A 21555-nucleotide genomic window follows, 5' to 3' on the forward strand; every position below is an offset into this window, starting at 1 on the left:
CGGACAAAATGTAACAGCTTCAAAAACATTTCAGGAGAAATGCTAGTTGGATGTAGTGCTCTCTTAACTATTGGAGATAAAGGACAAAGAGGACTCCAGGGTTTCCAGCCTGAGTGCTTTGGGGTATGGTAATTCTACTGACCAAGGCAGGCAGATGGGAAGAAGGGAGAAGTAATTAGGATAAGAACGCATATTTAGATCTGTTTCATATGGGTTCACTGTGAAACATTCAAACAAAAATGTCCAATGAATAGTTAGTGATATGCTCTAGGATTTAACTGGATTAAATGCTGATATATGACAAATTCTTGCCAACACCTTCTGGAATAAACCACTTAAATCAAAACTACTGATCAATTACTATTTGACAATAACAGCAGAAAAAGAGTAAGAAATAACTAGAAAAGGCATTTTCTAGTGACCATTTGTTTGGGAGATACAGACTTTCAATGTGAATCTCTGAGGCTTAAAAATATGTAATGTACCTATCAGTTCAGACTCATAACTTAGAACAAAGCAAACAAAACCATGTCTTTTAGGGGTGAATCCCCTTAGCTGGTTAAAGACTCAAAAGGGATGACAAGGTTTTCATCATAAATAAATTTAGGTACTTATTTGTACATCTTAAAAATAAATACTGCTGCATTTCCATGGCACAACTGATTTGTTGATATTAATTAAATGCTGTTGTAGCAGAAGAAATTTATGCAGAGAACACTTTGATTCCCCAACTAACGGTGCCAGTGAATCTATGATTAAAGGATTTAAAAACGCTTTCCAGGGTCAAAATCCTAAATTTTATGACAGAATGTGAAGGAGGCACTGAAACAAACACGCATGTCTTCACCATCTCCAGGACTCATGGCTTCGGGTCCCCTGTTAGCTTGGATAATCTAACTGTAAAGATTCACAAAACTCCTGGCTACACAGAAAGTGTGCTGAGTATCATGTTCCCCATAAACTGTTCTGATTGGTGTCATAAAATAACCTGTTCCTTTTCTACTCACCTTGATCTGCGAAAACCACAGGATTCTTACTTCTACAGTCCATCTCGGTTTCGTAGCAGTTACCTGTCTCAGCTTCTGAGTACCAAATACTACAGCCTGGCACTATCAATTTTGGAATTCTTTTGAAATCTGCTTTTTGACCAGGACCCTAGTCCTCACCTGTCAAGCTAAGACATGAACTAAGAGTTGGAATTAAGAATTTTGGCTATAAATTGAGGGTCTCTTGAGCCTTGCTGATCGATGAGTCCCATAAACCATGGATATGTCAAGCTGCATATAACAGTGTAGTGCAGTGGTTATATGCACTGGTGTAGAGTCATGCCCACCTGAGCTGGCATGCTGGCTCTGGAGCAAGCTATTTGTGTCCCTTGGACAAATTTAAGCACTCTTATCTTCAGTATCATTATCTCCTTAATTTCGATCATAAGAGTACTTACCTCAGTGGGCTATTGTGCAGATTAAATGCAATGATGTAAGTTTAGTTCCTGACATAGCAAATGCCAGCTTAAGGAGCAGCTTCCAGGCTTTGTTGGTATTGCTGTTTGTTCTGGGAATAAAAAAGGAGGCTCCTCTTCTCTTTCACCCTATTCCGATTATTGGATCAGGCTAGGTTATGGACTGGGATGAGTAACAGGACGGAGGCATTATTTCTGTCCTGCGGGGAGAGTCTTGCTTCTCTGCATAAGGGAGCTAATCATGCTCCAGGAGATTCAAAGGCTATTTCATGACAAAAGTAGTTCCCAAAATAGTAGCAGTATGAAATGCTTCCGAACTGCCAATTTTCTTAAGACTGAATCATTACAAAACTGTCCTGTCTCTGAGTCTAGGTGGAAAGCAACAGTTATTTTAGTTTCTGAAAATAGTTTATAGCTCCTGGGCTCCTCCACACCCATACTTAGTACCATGAACTTAGTACTAAGTCCCATTTGCTAGTACCAACCCTACACAGATGTATGACTCAGTCCTCACCTGATGGGCTTGCTGTAAGAGCTCCATTCTCTCCTGAAGAATCTGACAGTCATACTCTCTGCTCTTCCTCAGCATCTGCCGCCGTAACTTTTCTACTGCTGTCCTCAGCTCCTCTTGCTGTTTTTCACTTAATAATTCACCAAACTTGATAACAGTTTCTTGCTGCAGAGCATTGTACAAAGTAGCTTCTAGTTCCTGGATTCTCTGGCAAACAGAATTAGACAAGTCTAACTTTGGAACTTATCATTTATGTGTTGTATGTGAAAGGAAGCATTTATGTGTATGGGGGGAGTCATGTATTATTGTAGTCGTACAGGATCATGGCAATACAATAAATTTTAAAGCTTATCCAGCCTAATTACCATTTTGATAATCCCCTTTGCAAGATTCCCTATGAGTCATCCAGCTAACAATATATGAATTTCTCTGGTGATGGAGATTATGTTCTTTTTCTTGGTTTCCTATACATTTCATTTTTAGTAAGTCCTTACTTTGTTATAAGAACTATATATCCTTCTATTTCCAAATGTGTTCTCTTTCACTTGACAGCCCTTCAGATATTTATACATCTATCATGGTGGCCATACTTTTAGAAATAAGCATTGGGGTCTAAGTTGGAATACTTGAAGGTGAAGATATATTTCATGCACAAAATGCCACCTCTCTTCCACATGACACAACTATGAACTTTATGGTCTCCACATCTTAAAATACAAATTGGGAGATATGATCTAAAAATGGCCTCAGTCTTCAGAATTGGTCTGTTTTTAAAACTCTGAGATTTACAGCTGCTTTAGCTATAAAATGCCTCCTTGAGACTTCTCTGTTTTAGATGAAGATGCTACTGCTCCTTATATCCCAGTTGTGTGTGTGTGTTTTTTTAAGATGTTATTTATTTATTCATGAGAGACACACAGAGAGAGGCAAAGACATCGACAGAAGGAGAAGCAGGCTCCATGCAGGGAGCCTGATGTGGGACTCGATCCCAGGACCCCGGGATCATGCCCTGAGCTGAAGGCAGATGCTCAACTGCTGAGCCACCCAGCTGTCCCTTGTTTTGTTTTTGTTTGTTTGTTTGTTTTAAATTTTATTTATTCGTGCGAGACACAGAGAGAGAGGCAGAGACACAGGCAGAAGATGCTCAACTGCTGAGCCACCCAGGCGTCCCTTGTTTTTTTTTTTTTTTTTTTTTTTAACATACTTCAGATATAGCAGCCCAAACCTGCAATTTTACCTCCTGTGACTTTGACAGAGGTGGATAGTCATGCCTTGGTAAGGGATGTTTTTCTAGTTCTTGTGCTGGACTAAGCAGATCTCATCTTTTTAACATTAAATGTGGTTGTCTGAGTACGCAGTCATGGGACATGTGAACGCACAGCTGAACCCTATCATGTATAGGTGGAGGAGGCAAGGATAAAAGGGTAGGAGGGAAGGGGGAAAGTGCTTCTTTCTTGATTCTCTGGGGACCAAACTCTCATTTTCTCCTTTCCCCATCAAGTGGTGCTCAGAAACTCTTACTCATTTTGGAAGGGAAGACTAATTCATCTTTGTTACAAGCAGGGGCTAAGTGCTTCAGTCTTATCCCTGAAGTGACTCAGGCTGCTTCCAGGAAAGCATTATAAAAACCTCTACTAGCAACTCCTTGAAATGTTCCTCTTTTAAGTTTGGTCTTTTTCTCTTGGGAGGCTGCAGCATATATAGAGAAGAAACACAGGCTGTAGTCCAGTATTAGGAATTGTGTATTATGAATTTGGTAAGGGGAATGAATCAAATTCAGCATAACATTCCATGGGATAGAAAAAAGGCACACCCATTTACCGAAGAGTCCTTACCATGGCTGGATTATGGTAGTTAAGGCCACAAGGTCTGGAGTCAGACCAGAGTACTACCTGCTTGCATTGTCAGGGAAAGTTCTTTCTCTCTTCAAGCCTTTACTCCCTCATACGTAATACAGGAATAATCATATTACCTATACTCCACAGGGTTGTTGGAAGAAATATGTGAAGTAAAAATGTACAAAACAGACATTAAAACTCCATCATTCTATCACTACATTAGGCTCCCAAACAATTAGATTTGATTTAATAAAATTTTTCTTTAATCTGCAGTACCAGCTGATCTGACTTTCATTGAAGTATTTTATAACATACACTTAATTTTTGTTAACTGAAATATAATTAGTTATTAAGTATTATAAGGTTATTATAACAGGAAAGAGGTAGGGATGTATTTGTTCTAAAACCAGAACTGGAAACCACTGAAAAAGGAGCTGCATGTTGTGGTCTTTTCAAGCATATGGCATGACAAATGAACCAGGATGCTTTACTCCACAAGAGAGAATTGTGAACACTCTGGGTATCTTTAGTGCTTGCTGTACCTACCATATATGCTTGGTCAAGAGCTTGTTTTCTGTAGTCTAGTTCTTCCTCTAGATAGCCTTTTATTTTGCAGAACTGTTCCTATAAAAAGGAGGCCATAATAATAAATAGAAAGAGTCAATTTAGCTTATTAGGAAGTGATATATATATCATACTGATTAATGTTTTCTCTAATTCCACCACAAGCCAAGTCACTAGCATTTGCAGCGTCAGATTTTGTCTGTGAGGGAAAGAAATTCAACTTTCATAGGCTCACACAGGGAATGTGAAAATCAATGGAAAGAAGTATAAAAGATATAATGATCAGTCCACATGGAATGCTTTAAAGGATTTTTATGCCAGTCCAAGAGTATGTGGTTAAGGACAGATTTGATTTTGACAAGGTAAGTTAGTAACTAGTAAGTATATCTGTGCAAACATATTATGATTATCTATTTTTTGAAAGAATATTTAGAAATGCAATTTGCACAGTTGTATAATAAAACAATCATTCTTTTAGAGAATGGGGCCATTCCACCCACAATGACACTTACTGAAAGAGCTTCTGCTCCTGCCACAAAACTGGTACGAGCTGGGACTTCGATCTCAAGTTCCCCTGCTTGTTCCCAGTCTCTGCATGCATGCTCTCACGTTGCAAGCATCTTGCCATTAGCATTTAAAAATATATCTTTGTGTACAATGTCGCTGTGTCAATGATTTCTTTGTGTGCTTAACTGAAGGAATAAGGACCTCTTCCAACTCTGGAGGAACACTTGACTTCATCTACTTTTGAGAGACTGTCTGTATGCAGTAATTGTGCTAGTGATTTTTCCTGATTGCCTCTCAGCTCCGGTGCCTAGAACAGTGCCCGGGACAAGCTGATTGTATAATTAATAGTTGTACATTTGAAGAGTTTTCACATGCTTTGACTTTAGAGTCTAACCTTTTGGTAAAATAGAAACTGTGTAAAATATAAGCAAATGATGTAAGCTGTCACATACTGTATAAATGCAAGTTGTTCTTATTATAAGATTCCTTAACCTGATAGGAATAACTACCTTTTTTATTTTTATTTATTTTTATTATTTTATTTTTTTTAACTACCTTTTTTAGTAGCAATAACACTAATGACATTACAGTTATAAAGTTCTATATATTCCTGTAAGTTACAATCAACAATTCCTACGCTTGGGGATTTAAGAAAATCTTAAGTGTGGTAAAATACACATAACATAAAATTTACTCTCTTAACCAATTTTACTCTCTTCACCAATTTTACAGTTCAGTAGTATTAAAGATATTTACATGGTTAGGCAGCTAATCTTCGGAATGCTTTTCATCTTGCAAAACTGAAACTATGCCCATGGAACAACAACAGCCCATCTTCTCTTCCTCTTAGCCCTTGACAGCCATTGTTCCTACTTTCTAGCAGTTTGATTACTCTAGATACTTATGTAAGTGGAATCATCCAGTATTTGTCTTTTTATGACTGACTTATTTCACTTAGCATAATGCCCTTGAGGTTCAACCATGTTATATCATACATTAGAATTTCCTTCCTTTTTAAAGCTTGAATAATATTCATTGTATGTACAGACCACATTTTGCTATCCATTCATCCACTGACAGACATTGGGGTTGCTTCCACATTTAAGCTATTGGGAATAATGCTGCTTTGAACACAGATGTACAAATTATCTTTTTGATAATTATTCAATTATTGAATATTGAAATACCTTCAATTATTATGGGCATATACCCAAACGTGATATTGCTGGATTGGATGGTAATTCTATTTTGAATTTTTTTAGCAACCACTATACTATTTTCCTTAGCAGCTACACACTATTTGATATTCCCATCATCAGTGCACAGCCTCCAATTTTTCCACATCCCCACCAACATTTGCTATTTTCTGATTTTTTGATAGTGGCCATCCTAATGGGCATGAGGTAGCTTGGAGATTTTTAAAATCAGAGTTACACTCATCACTTCTGTAATTTTTACTATGACTATATATGGTGGAAAAATTATTTAGCCTAAGGAAAAAAACACATAGTGGAATTTTCTTTAGCATTAGTTTTAGAAATACTATAAAAATACAACATATTTTTGAAGAATATAACTTGAAATTGTGGGATACTTCCAGGAATTTTGATCCATAGTCTGTATACAAAATAATGGGAAGCTGCAAATTTTCATCAGTGCCAGATAAAACAGCTAGAAAATAGTTGTTTTCCACTTGCCTTGCCAATTTTTCTTCATGTCTATGATACATCCTCTTTGTACTCACCATGTCACTTTCTAATTCCATCATTTTCTGGTGCAGGGCAGCCTCTGCTCCTTCAATTTGCTGGATCCACTAAGGAGTAAACAAGACAAAAAAGTCTGACATGATTGTGTGATATGGTGTATATGGTGCAGTCTACTGAGTTGCTTTGTTTCTTCTTCATATCTCAGGAAACAGATGAGAAGTGAAGTGAAAACTTGGTGTATTTTATCTTAGTTCAGGAAATATATTCATTCATTCATTCATTCATTCATTCAACAAACACATTCATTTATGTCTACCATGTGCCAGGCACTGAACTAGATACTAGGGCTTTGATGGTGAATAAGACCAACATGCTTTGTTGCCCTTGTTAGAGAGCACCACAGGAGGCTTTCTTGGAAGCGACAACTGCAACTGAGTCTGATGAATTTGAGTCAGAGATGATGAGGCAAAAATGATGGGAAGGTTCCAAGCTGAAGAGACATCTAGTTTTCCAGAGTTGGGAGAAACATGATAAAAAAAAGAAGGCCAGGTGAGACTGGAGAAATGGTAATTTTTCCGTGTATGAAATTGGCTACGGCTAATGTTAAATGTTAAAGAATCATTTTTGTTGAGTGGAGACATTTTAAATCACATTAAAAAAAAAAAAAAAAACCCAACCCCTACCTTTCCTAACACTTAGAATATACCATCTTGTGACATGGCACTGCTGTTAACGTTGTTCAACACCCTGAGTAAAATTAGATTTTGAATAATATGGCATAAGCTTACTACATATATGGTTTAATAGCACAAATTATTATAATGGGTCTCTCCCACGTTAAACATCAGCTTATCCCTTAGGGAGGGAGCTGGGAGTAACAATTGTGTGTTTTTTTTTTTTTAAGATTTTTAAATTATATTTATTTATTTATTTTATTCATGAGAGACACAGAGAGAGAGGCAGAGACATAGGCAGAGAGAGAAGCAGGCTCCATGCAGGGAGCCTGATGTGCAACTTGATCCCAGGACTCTGGGATCACTCCCTGGGCTGAAGGCAGGTGTTAACTGCTGAGCCACCCAGGCATCCCAATTGTGGGGGTTTTAAAGGCACGCTACTTTGGGTCTAATACCAATTCTACCTTTTCATGGTTGTGTGGCCTTGAAAGGTAATCTGATTTCTCTAAGCCTCAACTTTCTTTTCTATGAAACAGGGTCAATAATTTGAAGATTAAAGGATGGATTTAATGTAAGGCCCTATTCACAGTGTATTTATTGCATGTCCTGGGTACCCAATAAATTCTAGCTTTTGGTTAACATTTTTTTTTCTATTTCTACATTGTTAGAAATTTGCCTCAGTACTAAAGATTTTTTAGTTTATCTGTGATAAATTATGCATTGTGCTGAGCATTTTTTCTCTATACTAAGGCCCTGACATTCACAAGGTGACGCCATGTCCAACAGCCTCTTAGGGTAAAGAAGAAATGCACGGGGACATTAGAGGGGCGATTTTCTCAGTTCTTGCGCATACACGTGCTTCCTCTTGAAGCAAATCTCCATCAAAAGTCATCGGTAGGGGGCAGCCCCGGTGGCGCAGCGGTTTGGCGCCGCCTGCAGCCCAGGGTGTGATCCTGGAGACCCTGGATCAGGTCCCACGTCGGGCTCCCTGCATGGAGCCTGCTTCTCCCTCTGCCTGTGTCTCTGCCTCTCTCTCTCTCTCTATGTCTATCATGAATAAATAAATAAAGTCTTAAAAAAAAAGTCATTGATAAGTAACCTCATAATGCAACTGCATACCATCAAGCTTTATTAAAATGCTTCCTTTCACTTGCTGCACATTCATCATTGACAAATTCTCTTGTAAACAGTGTTTTGAAGAGTACAGTAAATTGAGTACAGTAATTTTAAGAGTACAGTTCAGTCATGGGCTTCTGATACAGATTTGTGTGTTGACTCAAAGGCCATATTACTTGTGTGATGCAGCCCACATCTCAGTTTTCTCATGTGTGGAATGTAAATAGTGGATGAATATAGGACGGTTGTAAAGAACAATGAAATTTGTGCAGTACCTGGTCCACAATATGTTCTTTTTTAGGGTCACTGCTCTTACTATTTTTTTTTTTTAAAGACAAAGAAAGAGAGACAGAAAGACAGAAAGCATAAGCAGGGGGAGGGAAGGGACAGACGGAGAGGGAGAGAAAGATTTCAAGTCGACTCCCTGCTGAGTGTGGAGTGTGACAAGGGGCTCAATTTCACAAACCTGAGATCACAACTTGAGCCTAAATCAAGAGTCAGACCCTCAACCAGCTGAGCCACCAGGGTGCCCTTGCTCTTACTATTTTTAAGACAAAGTCACAAGAGGATTTACTTGTTGGAAATTTGTCTAAGTTCAATCTTTAGCTATAGATTATACTCCTAGACAGCAGAATGTTTTTTTTTTTTTTAAGATTTTATTTATTTATGCATGAGAGACATAGAGAGAGACAACGGCAGAGGAAGAAGCAGGCTCCATGCAGGGAGTCTGACGTGGGACTCGATCCCGGATCTCCAGGATCACACCCTGGGCCAAAGGCGGCGCTAAACCGCTGAGCCACCAGGGCCACCCTAGACAGCAGAATGTTACTCAAAGTTGTAGGTTCAGAAAAATCACGGTTGACATTTAGAATTACTCGGAGATGGAAATGTTCATCTGTAAATCCCAAAGGCAGGAGGTGACTTTAAAACTTGTGAATTGTAAAGATCTGCACAAAAGCTAATTGTACAACTCTGAGCACTTTAAGGACAGACTTGTGTCTTATGCATCTGTGCACTTGTATCTTCAGTGCTAAGCACACTTTCATCACTCTGTAAATGTTCAACTGAAACCCTTCATACCTGTTTTGCAAAGGATGTAAGTGGAGGCATGAATTAATTCACCAAAGCTATAAAAGATCAGGTCCTATGGGCTCCACATAGGATACTTCCTGCTTTTAATAGGATGCTTATCGGGAATTTGGGTGCCATGGTTAAGAAGACAATGGACTCTGGAAACAGACTACTTGAGTGTGAATCCTGACTCCCATCATTTTCTAGCTGTATGACTTGGGAAGTTACCTACCTTCTCTGTGCTATGGATTCCTCATATGTGAAATTCCTCACGTGTAATAGTAGTACCAAGACTTTGGCAATTAGAACAGTGTCGAGTGCATAAGGAGCACTATGCAAGTGTTAATTATGGCTAAGTTCAAGTTGTATCACATACCACTCAGGGAAGGGAATGGAAGATTTCCTTCCATCAATCTAAGTAAATGTGAGGCACATAGACCTGTTTTTCCTATTTGTATTTTCCTTTCCTTATGTCCCGAGTCCTTGCCTTTCACAGAAAAGCAAGTTTTCTGGGTATTCCTAAACTAAGGTGACTTTTTTTGCAATGAAGAATTGTAGCCCTTTACGAGTCCAGTTGAATGAGACATTCTGGCTATCACTGCCAAATAAATGTAGCAGACCTGCGAATACAGACTGTGTACTTTGTCCAACTGTGTGTCACTGGAACACTGTCCTGTGGACATTCACAGAGTTATTTGTTTGCTCCTTCAGTAAATGTTTGTTGACTACCTGTTAAATGTACTGGACTGTTGTGAAAAATTAGGGAAACAAAGTGGAGTAAACAGATACCTATTTGCTCTCATGGAGCTTAGTCTAGTGGCAGGTGGTTGGGGGGCATATAACAACAGCAAAAAATGAGCAGCCACAATATATTTGTTAAAAGCCATAGTAGCAGATGCATAGATCACTGTGGAAACACAGAGGAAAAATACCTAACTGGGCTTGGGTGAATAAGGAGGTTTCCCTATGTAGGGGAATGTCTAATGGTTCTGAGTTAGCCAGACAAAGGTAGAAAAGGAAGACGGGAATATCTTCTAGGCAAAGAGAATAGTGTAAAGGACTAGTGAATAGTGAATGGAAACAGTAATAGACATGGGAAGAGACAGAGATAGAGACAGAAGATTGGGGCCCCAGAAGGATTTGTGTATGGCTAGATCTTAGCTATGGACCAAAGAAATAAGGGGGATCCCAGAGAAGCAGGTAAGGGCCAGACACTAGAGACCCCCTATAACAAACTCTGGATTCTGGATCTTATTAAATAATGTGGAATAATGTGGGGCTATTAATTTGTTGTGGACATGGAAAGTGATAGGTTGTGATTAAATCATAAAGGAAGTAATTTTTTAAAAAAAGCATATGTCAGATTTCATTTCACATGTAAATACCTAATATGTATCCCTAACAGATAAGGCCTTTTTAAAAAAATCCATAACCCAAAGACCATTTTTAGATCTTGCAAAATTAACATGAATGCCTTTTGTTATCTCATACGTGGTCCATATTAAAATCTCCCCAGCTGTGAGCAAAATGTCCTTTTTCCCTCACTTGGTTTCCTTGAATCAGGATCCAAAAGGGGATCACTTTAATATTTATAAAAAATTTTATTTATTAAAAACATTTTCTTTATTTATTCATGAGAGACAGACAGAGAGTGGCAAAGGCATAGGTAGAGGGAGGAGCAGGCTTCCCACAGGGAGCTTGATGTGGGATGTGATCCCAGAACCCTGGGATCACTACCTGAGCCAAAGGCAGACACTCAACCACTGAGCCACCCAGGTGCTCCCATTTTAATATTTCTTTTTTAAAAAGATTTTATTTATTTATTCATAAGAGACACACAGAGAGAGGAGAGACACAGGCAGAGGGAGAAGCAGGCTTCGTGCAGGGAGCCCAATGTGGGACTCAGTCTCAGGTCTCCAGGATCACGGCCTGGGTTGAAGGCAGCCACTAAACCACTGAGCCACCCAGGCTGCCCCATTTTATTATTTCTTAAGCAACTTCTTATTTTATGGCAGTCTTTCTCTCTTCCTTCATTTTTTCCCCTTTATGTCATGGTATTTATTGTTTGAGTAACTCAGAAGGTCATTTGACCTACAGGATTCCCTCATTTCAGACTGGAGAAACCAGATCACTTGCTTGCTTATGGTTTCATTTAATTTATAACAAACTCTTTTTGCATTAGGAATTAAGAAAGCATCTTAAGGAATTTATAGCTGTCATTTATCCAACCATGTATACAAGTCTCTCAAGCATGGGCTGATTCTCAAAGGCACCCTGAACATAGCCACTTATCAAGCTTCTCCACTTGGCTCTTTTCTTGGTCTCTCTTCCTACCATTTACCATGTTTAGACACAAGGGGGCCAGAGTACATTCAGTGTTGCTCTTCTGACAGTCTCCCCGTTGGGCTTTCTGAATGAGACTGCAGTGAGCCACCACCAAATTACAGAATCAGTTGGGAACAACTGGTATGTACATACCCAGGTAAGAGCCCATAAAGAGCCAGGCACTAGTTTACCACCTCTCAAACCCCCCCCCCCTTTTTTTTATTGCTGTCCCAGCTTTGCAGGGATTATTTGGATAATGTAGTCCAGAAAGTTTTCCATTTTTTTAAGAGACTATAAAGTAAGAATTCTCCACCCACCCCAGATCAGTGTGTAGACTTTTCTTTTTTGTGTTCTCATTCTATTGGGGTTGTATTACCTTGAAAAAAAATTGGGTTTTCAGTAACACGAAGTCACATGCAAAGAGAATGTCCTTCAACCCTACTCTGCTCTTTAGGTGTTAAGCCAGGTATTGAGAGGATCTGAACGTTAGTTTGATGTATTACCTTTTCTGCCAGGGACAGCACGGTGCTGGCCTGAATTATGGCCACTTGTTCTTCATTTCTTAAGTTCTGCCAAAAAAAAAAAAAAAAAAAAAAAGGAGAGAAAGAGAAGAAAGAAAATAAGTTGAAGAGACTTCTGACATTTTCACTATCAGAAAATACTGCCTCATTGCTCACCATAGGATACTACTGCATATATGTGTATAAAACATAACATTCTAATTCTACTTAGTAACAATTCTTAACAAAAAGTTTGTTCAAAATGTGTAAAAAGTACATTAAATGTGATTTCTAAATCTCTAATACTGATTTGATTTTGTGTTTCTCTAAGCATACTTTGTTAATAATCATGTTATTAAAAAAGCAGAAACCAAAATGAAATAACAAGTAATCTTTTCATAGTGGTTTGATGTGATTTAATTGATTCTGTTCTCTCCTCTGATAATTTTTCAAGGCAAAAAAATGGTGTGACTCCTTCAACCTATATGCATCATTCATATAGTATTTCAATGAACGGTCCTCCCACTGAATTAATATGCCTTGACCCTGCCTAGAAGGTGTTTTTAGAAAGAAAAGAGATTATGGCTTCCTGATCCATTTTTATGGGGCTGCCTCCAACCCTACTATTTAGCAGCATTTGCAACTGCATGACTGATTAATTTCACGCTGGATGGCTCCAAGCAACAGTGAGAAGGTAATTAGCTTTAATCACTGCAGATGTGGTCGGCATTCAAACGTGAAACCAGCCAACAAGAAGCACTTCACCAGTTCCTATTTCTGTCACTGCCTTCCAGAGATCCTTACAATCCCTCAACCAACTTGTTTGATGAATGACTGATTCTCTTCAAGGAGTTACATCCTTAAGTGAATATGGCATCTCACTTGCTATTATTTTACACACGAGACTTGGCAAGTATTTCTTGCTTCTCTTTGGGCAAATTCATATACTTACTGCCCTTAATCAATTCATTACTTACCCCATTATCACCCAAGATATCAAGCTGCTTTATGAGATCCGGGATGTTCACATCCTGCAATATCAAGGAGATATACTCAAGTCAAAGACACAAATGTGCCTTACCATGCTGTCAGAGCTTGACCTTAACTTTGAGAAAATATTTTAAGACCTTTACTTCCTTGAGTTTTCAATCAGGCACATGTGGTTTTATGTTTTCACTCTGCTTCTTCCAAGCGGCATGAATTTGGGAAAACTACTTACTAGTTCATTCTCAATTTTACTAGTTGCAAAATACCTCCTTCATGATGGGATGAGCACTGGATGTTATACTATATGTTGGCAAATTGAATTTAAATAAAAAATTATTTAAAAATACCTCCTTCATAGGCTTATCTTGAGGATAAGGAGATTGTATGTAAAAGAGTCTAGGATATAGTAAGGACTTGGAATTCTTTCATTAAATTTGTTTCTTATAATTGCTTTTTTTTTAAATTAGGATAAATTTTAGGTATAAAGAAAAGTAACAGATAATAAATATAATCAACCAATTTCATTCTAATTAATGGAATTTTGACCTGGTTGAGATTTTGACTGCCACACAGAAAACTTTAATGTATTCCTCTCTTTTTTTTTTTTTTTTGCATTTATTTCATGCTATGGGAAAACAGCTCATTTTAACTATATTTCTTGAGTCAGTTTGAAGCAGCTGAACTCCATTTGAAAAAGTTCCCCTGCAGATAAATTTCATCCACCAGAGTAGGTTGTTTGTGATCTAAGAAAAAGGAAAAGACAAAGTACAGTTCTTTTCATTTAATTAGAGCTGAATAAAAAAAAACCCAACAAACTGCTCTGGTTTACAAATTTTTGTGCAGCCTAGGAAGGACAAAAGTTTGAATACCATGAAAGAGGTTTAGGATGGAAAACAAGGAAGCACAATTTTACTACCTAACTCTCCTCCCATTTTACTTCATTAGTATGACTCTCTCCTCTTACTTACATCCAGATAGCAGTACATGGGACTCCTGCCATCAGGAAGGGGGAGGTCTAGCTCAGTTTCATAGGTAGAGAGAAGGCAAGGAAAGCAGGTATCATCTGGCAGCTCAGAGTGGGAGCAGGAAGGGCCATGCACAAGGTCAAGGAGAGACCAGGAATAGCAGGAGGCTTCCCAGCTTTCCCTCTGGGATAGATATTCACCACCTGATTTCATTACATGGAAGGACAGTGTATTTTCCAGGAGATGGAGCCACCTCCATTTGACCTTAATGTTTAAAATGTATCCTAATATCCCTAAAGATAGTTACAGTTTTATCTAAATGAACAACATGTTATAAATCATCAGTCCTTCCAAAAGAGAAATCCCTAAATTAAACATATCAAAAGAGATGGTGGATCAGATGATTTCAAGGTCTCTTCTAACACCAAAAATCAAAGATTATGAATCCCAGAGCACTTAGGACACCCAAACAAAGGGACTCGACAAATACTTTTTTATCTAGTATACTTGAAATGTGTTTCTCAAACTACTGAATTTATTTAATATTTCCCTTAGATAATTAGGGTAATTATTTTAGTATTTTGAATCTGTCTCATTCTTTACCCTATTCTATTCTAAATAATCATGATTTCCTGTGTTCTCTGCTGTTACCATTCATACATCTGTCACACATCTTTTTTTTATAAATTAAAAAATAAAAATCTTTAACTAGTCCCCAACGCCCAACATGGGGCTCAAACTCATGACCCTGAGATCAAGAGTGGCACATTCTACTGACTGAGCCACCCAGGCCTCCAGATGTGACTATTTTCAGTTTCTACATAGATGCATCAGAATGACATCTGGTGATTGAAAGACAAAAGTGATGAACAACCTCCCCTTTTCCATTTCCCAGTTTTTGTACTTTGTACAAACATAAAAAATTGAATATCTGCCTACCTTGACACCTTCTTTCATACAGTAGATCTGTAGAGCACTCACACCATCTGAGAATGGGTGAATTTGTAGATTAAATGGAGGGGATCGTCTCTCTCTTTCCTTGAAATACAGTGAAGAATATATGGGAATTAAAAAAAAAAAAAAGCAACAACTGACTAAACACTAAACCAGTTGTCTGCATTCTCTCTTTATACTATTGCAGTAGTTTATCAATGTCATGTGGCAAAAAAAAAAAAAAGTCAAACTCAAGATGTTCATGCTTAAATTTAATGGAAAACAACTGACTGATTAAGAGGTATAGTAGAAGAATTTATAGATGGTGTCATTCAGTCGTGTAAATTTTTTGATCAGAGAAATGGAGGAAGTGAAGTTCCCATTTAAACTATATGAATATTTAGAGCTTTCAGGTGTCATAGAGAACGGTCTTTTGGCCATGAAGTTTCATGACAGCTAACAGCCTTTTGCATATTCAATCTACTTAAGCTTTATGATGAAGATATGTGGACCACTAAAAAAGACTTCACTCTTCCTCATATCTAATTTGAAAAAAACCTCAAAAAGAAACTCCTGGCAAAATAACAGAGCTATCAAATAGGAAATTTTCTTATCTTTACATATCAACATACTTTCAAGCAGACCCTAAGCCAGATTCTTTTTAAAAATGTATTCATTTAAGTAATCTCAACCCCCGAAGTGGGGCTAGAACTCACGACCCACATATCAAGAATCACACACTCTTCTGACTGAGACTGCCAGGTGCCGCAAAGAAGTCAGGCTTTTTAATTTTAATTTTCTTAGAGAGGGAAGTGTAGGGGGTGGGCAGAGAGAGCATCTTAAGCAGGCTCCACCTCTAGCACAGAGCACAGAGCCGAACATGGGGCTTGATTTTACAACCCTGAGATCATGACCTGAGTTTAAATCAAGTCAATGCTTAATGAACTGAGCCACCTAGGCACCCTTTAAAAAAAAAAAATTCTTTTTAGTAATCTCTACACCCAGCATGGGGCTTGGACTCATGATCCTGAGATCAAGAGTCACATGGTCTATTGACTGAGCCAGCCAGGAGCCCCCCCACCCCCTAAGCCAGAGTCTGTGTCATAATCAAAATCTGATTTGATTGATATGTTTTACTTAAAAAAAAAAAAAAAAAAAACAAAAAACCCTGAAATTTGGCCAGGTTAACCAAGGTATTTCCTAAAACAAATAACCCTGCTTCCTAGTTTTTTGGCATAAATGCATTATAGGTTAAAGAGTTTACTCACAAATTCAAGTGTGTAACAAAACATTTTTGCATGTAATCCTTTAGGTAACATTTTTATGAGTCAGAATTCAATGAAGGATGGAAATGATTATTTAAAAGCTATGAAATACTGAAGTTTAAAATCTCTAATTAAAATTATTTAAAAATTACTCATTAGTCTTGTTCTTAAAGGCAATAGTGTTGAAAAATATAGTATATGAGCAGACAATTCTGACTTTCATCAGTGCTTTACCACTTATGGTCCCAGGTCTTGGACAATTTATTCAATCTCAGTTGCCTTATCTATAATATCTTGATTATGGTTGTGAGGGTGAATGAGAGTATGCATCTGAAATGCTTAACTCAGCAACTCACACATAGGATGTGTTCAGTGCATGTTAATTGTTACGATTATTTTATTGTCATTATTATCATCATCTCCTTACTTCTAGCTCTAGGTTTCGAAACTCCAGCAGCTCATTCTGGTCTCGAGCATCTTGCAGTTCCTGTTGTAACCGGTGATTTTCTGCCTCCTGTTTTTCTATCTAATAAAGTAAATCCTCAAGTTAGGTGAACATTGCAAAAACCATCTAAAATTTAGCAAAGCAAGCATGGAGAACACTCATTTAGCTGGTGAATAAATCATCTAGACCATGAAAAAAATCCCAAGTAGATATGAATAAAGTAAATCCTAGGCTTTCCTTCTAGTTTTTCTTTGGTTGCGGTTTTTTTTTTTGTGTGTCATAGAGGAAAATTCTACAAGACACTTCCATTCATTGAGATAACGTCTGGGACCCTCTGAGTAGTGAATCTGAGAGTACTCATTAGGCCCTTGCTGGGGGTCAGGGACAGTGTCCTGGCAACTACATTTAATGGTGTACATAGAGGAGACAGCACCTCTTGTTTCTGGAGTTAAAAATGGTCAGAAAAATTTTAAATAAACAATTCTGATCATATACAAGACTTCACTGAGTTTCAGTTACCCACAGAATAAAGCCAAGCTCATCAATATAGAATTCAAAAACCTTAATACTCTGGTCAGTATCTAGTTTTCCAGCCTTAAATATTCTCATGGTCATCTCTACACACACACACATACACACACACACTCACATGTGATAATATGCACACAAGAATCTAGAACCCCACATCTATCCTGTGAACTTACTGTCACGAGCTGTGTCTTTGTTCATCTCTCTGCCTAAAAGGGGCTCCCTTATTTCCTTTTCCATGTGAGGAACTCCTACTTTTCCTTGAACACAGAACTCTTATAACCCCTACCAGAAGAGGCTTTCTTTGTCTATCAATTGAGAAATGACACCTTTTCCCTTTATTTTCCTATAAAATTTCTCCTATACCCTGATGAAACATAGAATAACATGTAAAGCATGCCTCACCCTATAAGACAGGCCCATGTCTACAAGAGATCAGAAAATTTTCATGATCTGTAATAGGTTTGGGGTTGCCTTGGGATATTAGCTGTGTGGGTGGGCCATATGCACAGGAACTATTTAAAATCTTGAATTTAGAAACAAACCCAGGGACTTTTCATCATAGGATGAATCTTACTTTCCCAAGTCTGGGTATACTTGAATATCCACTTGAAGTAGGATGTTAAGCCTTATTGTTGCTGTGGTTTTCTTTAACTCATAAAAGCCTGAGACCCTAAATTCCCCTTTAGAAATCAAGACCAAATGAAATCAGACAGACGAAGTAATGGGAATTAGTTTTTAGGTGATAAAGAAAGGTAGTAATAATTATTGCTGGTCATCTCTAAGACTACTAAAAACCTCTTTTTCTCATAGCCTTATGATATAGAAAAATTATAGGAAAATAAAAATGGGGAAATAGTGAAATATCAATAGCATTAATGAATGTAGTCAAGCTTTTTTTACACTTAGATTTAGATTATTTGTGGTCAAGCAAACTTTCATAAGTTTTTAGAAGTTGACTTCGGTCACAAAAGAGGTTCTACTACCTACACTCTGAATTTGGATCAGAGATGAGATACTTGGGGAGATTTCGGTTCTGGCAGTTAACACTGGCATTTAGACCAGTGGCTCAAAGGTTGCAATTCACTGACCAGGACCAATGTGTGATGAAGTTTCCTTATAGGGACCCCTCACCTCTCTGAGAGGACCAGTCCTCAATCCTGGAAAACCCACACACTTTCCATACATCTGCTCTGTCTCTGGTCATTCAGAAGTGAGGTAGGAAAAGGACTTTGTTAGACCGGAGGGGAAAGAAGATCAGTATCTTCTTTCCCTTCTCGTGCTTACGGGAGGGTTGTGGTTAATTTCTTATTTGCCAAGGCTAGTGAATATTGGTAGAAATAATCCTAAAATAATTTCAACACAAGCTTTGGATGAACTTACAAACTTGTTTCCCTTATTCTAATGGGCCTTCAAAGTCTTTTATTCAAGAATAATTTATTTTGTAATCTTTTCACTACATTTATGGAAGGTAAATACTAAAGGGAAAGCCACCTTTATTTATTTTATTTATTTGTATTTTTTTGGAAAACCACCTTTAAACTTAAAATGATCTCTGTTGTATTTCATTGCCCCAATCAAAAGCCTATGTTCAGATAACCAAAATAATTATATCTATTGGGCCTAAACCATGCTTTTACCTCCTGAGTTGGTGAATGACCTCGTGGACATGCTGTTTTGTGCCCTGGATGAATCTTTTAAAAAGTCCTCCCATTAAAAAAGAATATATATATATGTATATGTATGTATATAAGTAACCATGATTAGCAAAATGATTAAAAGTGAGAACACAGTCTATGCTAGTTTGCAGCGTGGTCTTGGAATCGTACTGTCACTGACTTACACAAAATAACAAGTCCTATTCATAGTGTGCTTTTTGTAGATGGACAACCACATAGGATGTGTGCACATGTGGGTGTGTATATATATATATATATGTACAGTACATACACAGTATATATATATATGGTTAACATATCAATAGGCTTCAGGGATCACATCCTCTCAAGTCGGCACAACGCCAGCGCAGAGCCATGCACACGTGCCACTGATGGTGATGGCGGTGACAGGGATGCGGTTGAGCACGCAGCAGAGGACAGCGCGGTGCCGGAAAAGCCTCCCCTTCCCCGAGCCCCTGTGCCACTCCTGAGAGGCCCCCCTGCTGCTCCTGGATCTCTCATCATTTTCTCCTCTGCCCCACTAGGGTGTTGCGCCCAACATACCTTTTCTAAAAGCTCCTGGTTTCTCTTAATGAAAAGTTGTTTATCTTCTACCCAGTGTGAGTCCTGTTTGACAAAGAATATCGCGCAGTCAGCATTTCAGAGTGGCACGAAAGAGCATGTGTCCTCAAACCGCTTGGCCAGAGCTGTCTTCTCTCACCCAGTTTGTTGGCCTGCCAATGGCTGGTAAATGACACCCACCCGTCAGCTCCTTTATTCAGAGACATCGGGGCCAAAGTTGCCAGGAAAATTTCACCCCCTTTTCATTGACACTCGCTATCCCTAACTTTTTCAGTCTGAATAATCCAGGACCAGCCTTCCGGGGACTCAGAAGTGACCACACAGGCAAAAAGTGAAAAGGGTCAGAATGCACACAGGCTAGATACATATGGATGGAAAACATTAAAATGCAGAACCATAAATGTAGCATAGAGGCAAAGAACGCAGCTTGAGGGGTGGGCCTTTGTCTCAGCAGCTTATGACCACTCTAGCTATTTGTACAGGGCTCCTCTTCCTCTGGCATTGTCTCTCTTGCCAACCTCATTCGTGCTATAGCTGGGTTCACACTCTGGCCAGAAAAACACCAGGGACAGAAACACACATTCTGACACAGTTTGAGAAAGGTCACTGTGGAGAGCCAAGCCGTGTCCTGGGTGCGGCCCATGCACAGGGTGGTCTAGAGGAAGGATAGATCGAATCATCTGCAGATGCATCTGCAGAAGTGCTAGCAACCAGATGCCTACCTGCCCTTTCTGAGCCAGAGTCGCTTCCAGATCTTCAATTTTGGCTTTATACCTTAGCACCTCGGCTTGGAGCTGTTCTTGAGCCTAGTGAAATCAAAATTCCAGAACTCAGTAAGTAAAAAGGTAACTCAGTATTTTTCCTCCCCTCATGTACCTTGATTAGAACTCAACAAGTGAGAAAAAAACCTTTTTTCTATGATTGAAGAACCTTTTAAAACTATTGTTTGCATTTGAATTCTTGCTTAAAACTTTCAGTGGTTCCCTTTACCATCAGGTTAAAACTCTTTAAGTGAGATATGAGAACTCCCATTATATTTGCAAACTTTACCCCATTACTTATCAACAAAGTTCACCCCTGATCTGCTGGTGATCTCCTTATTTCCTAAATATGCTTTGTAACCCTTCACTTCTTGCTTTATTTGAACAAATTCCTCTTCTGGAAAGCCTTCTCTCATTTTGCCTTTCCCCAAACCTGCCATTCTTTCAGACCCAACTTGGTGCCCTAAATCTAAATCTAGATCTAGATGTACGTATGTACCTATGTATGTATGTATATGATGTGTGCGTGTGTGTCTGTATATCAATATTTTTGGATGCTGATCTTCTGTGGAGCAACCTTACTTTGTTTGTTCTCAGATTCTCTTGTATTCTCCCTACATAAGACCTTATTTTCTGTGAAAAATTACTGGTTTTTGTTTGTTTGTTTTTTGCCCAAACACATATTTTTTTTCTTGTTGTATGATCTGGACAGGTTCTTTAGTATAATGTGAAATAAAGTCAGCAATGGCTGGCATCCTTTCTTTTTTTTTTCCCCCCTTTGGAGGGGGGCGGGGGCGGAGGGAGAGGGAGAGATTGGACCTCAAGCAGACTCCCTTCTGAGAAGCCCGACGTGGAGCTTGATCTCAGAACCCTGCCAACATGATCTGAGCTGAAATCAAGAGTTGGATGCTTAAACAGCTGAGTCACTGAGGTGCCCCCTGCCCCCTGTTTCTTCCTGTCTTAAAAGTAATCTTTATACCTAATGTGGGGCTTGAATTCACGACCCTGAGATCAAGAGTTGCATGCTCTGACTGAGCCAGCCAGGTGTCCCTCCTTTTCTTATTCTTCACCAGGAGGAGAATATATCTTTGGACTATTGAAGATTGTATTTACCTTTATCAGGTCAAAAAAAATTCCAAGCTCAATTTTGCTAAGAA

At 38.5% G+C, this 21555-nt stretch overlaps 1 protein-coding gene across 1 annotated transcript in view; it reads right to left on the reverse strand.

The window, feature by feature from the left end:
• The window catches only part of JAKMIP2 (janus kinase and microtubule interacting protein 2), a 172587-nt gene that overhangs the window by 17496 nt on the left and 133536 nt on the right, over positions 1-21555 (reverse strand). The window contains 9 exon segments of the mRNA XM_035713706.2: positions 1977-2180; positions 4358-4435; positions 6627-6695; positions 12278-12343; positions 13252-13305; positions 15166-15264; positions 16852-16950; positions 19620-19682; positions 20360-20443. Coding sequence (XP_035569599.1) covers positions 1977-2180; positions 4358-4435; positions 6627-6695; positions 12278-12343; positions 13252-13305; positions 15166-15264; positions 16852-16950; positions 19620-19682; positions 20360-20443 — 816 coding nt within the window.

This window comes from Canis lupus, chromosome 2, assembly GCF_003254725.2.
Source record: "Canis lupus dingo isolate Sandy chromosome 2, ASM325472v2, whole genome shotgun sequence".
Taxonomy (NCBI): Eukaryota; Metazoa; Chordata; class Mammalia; order Carnivora; family Canidae; genus Canis; species Canis lupus.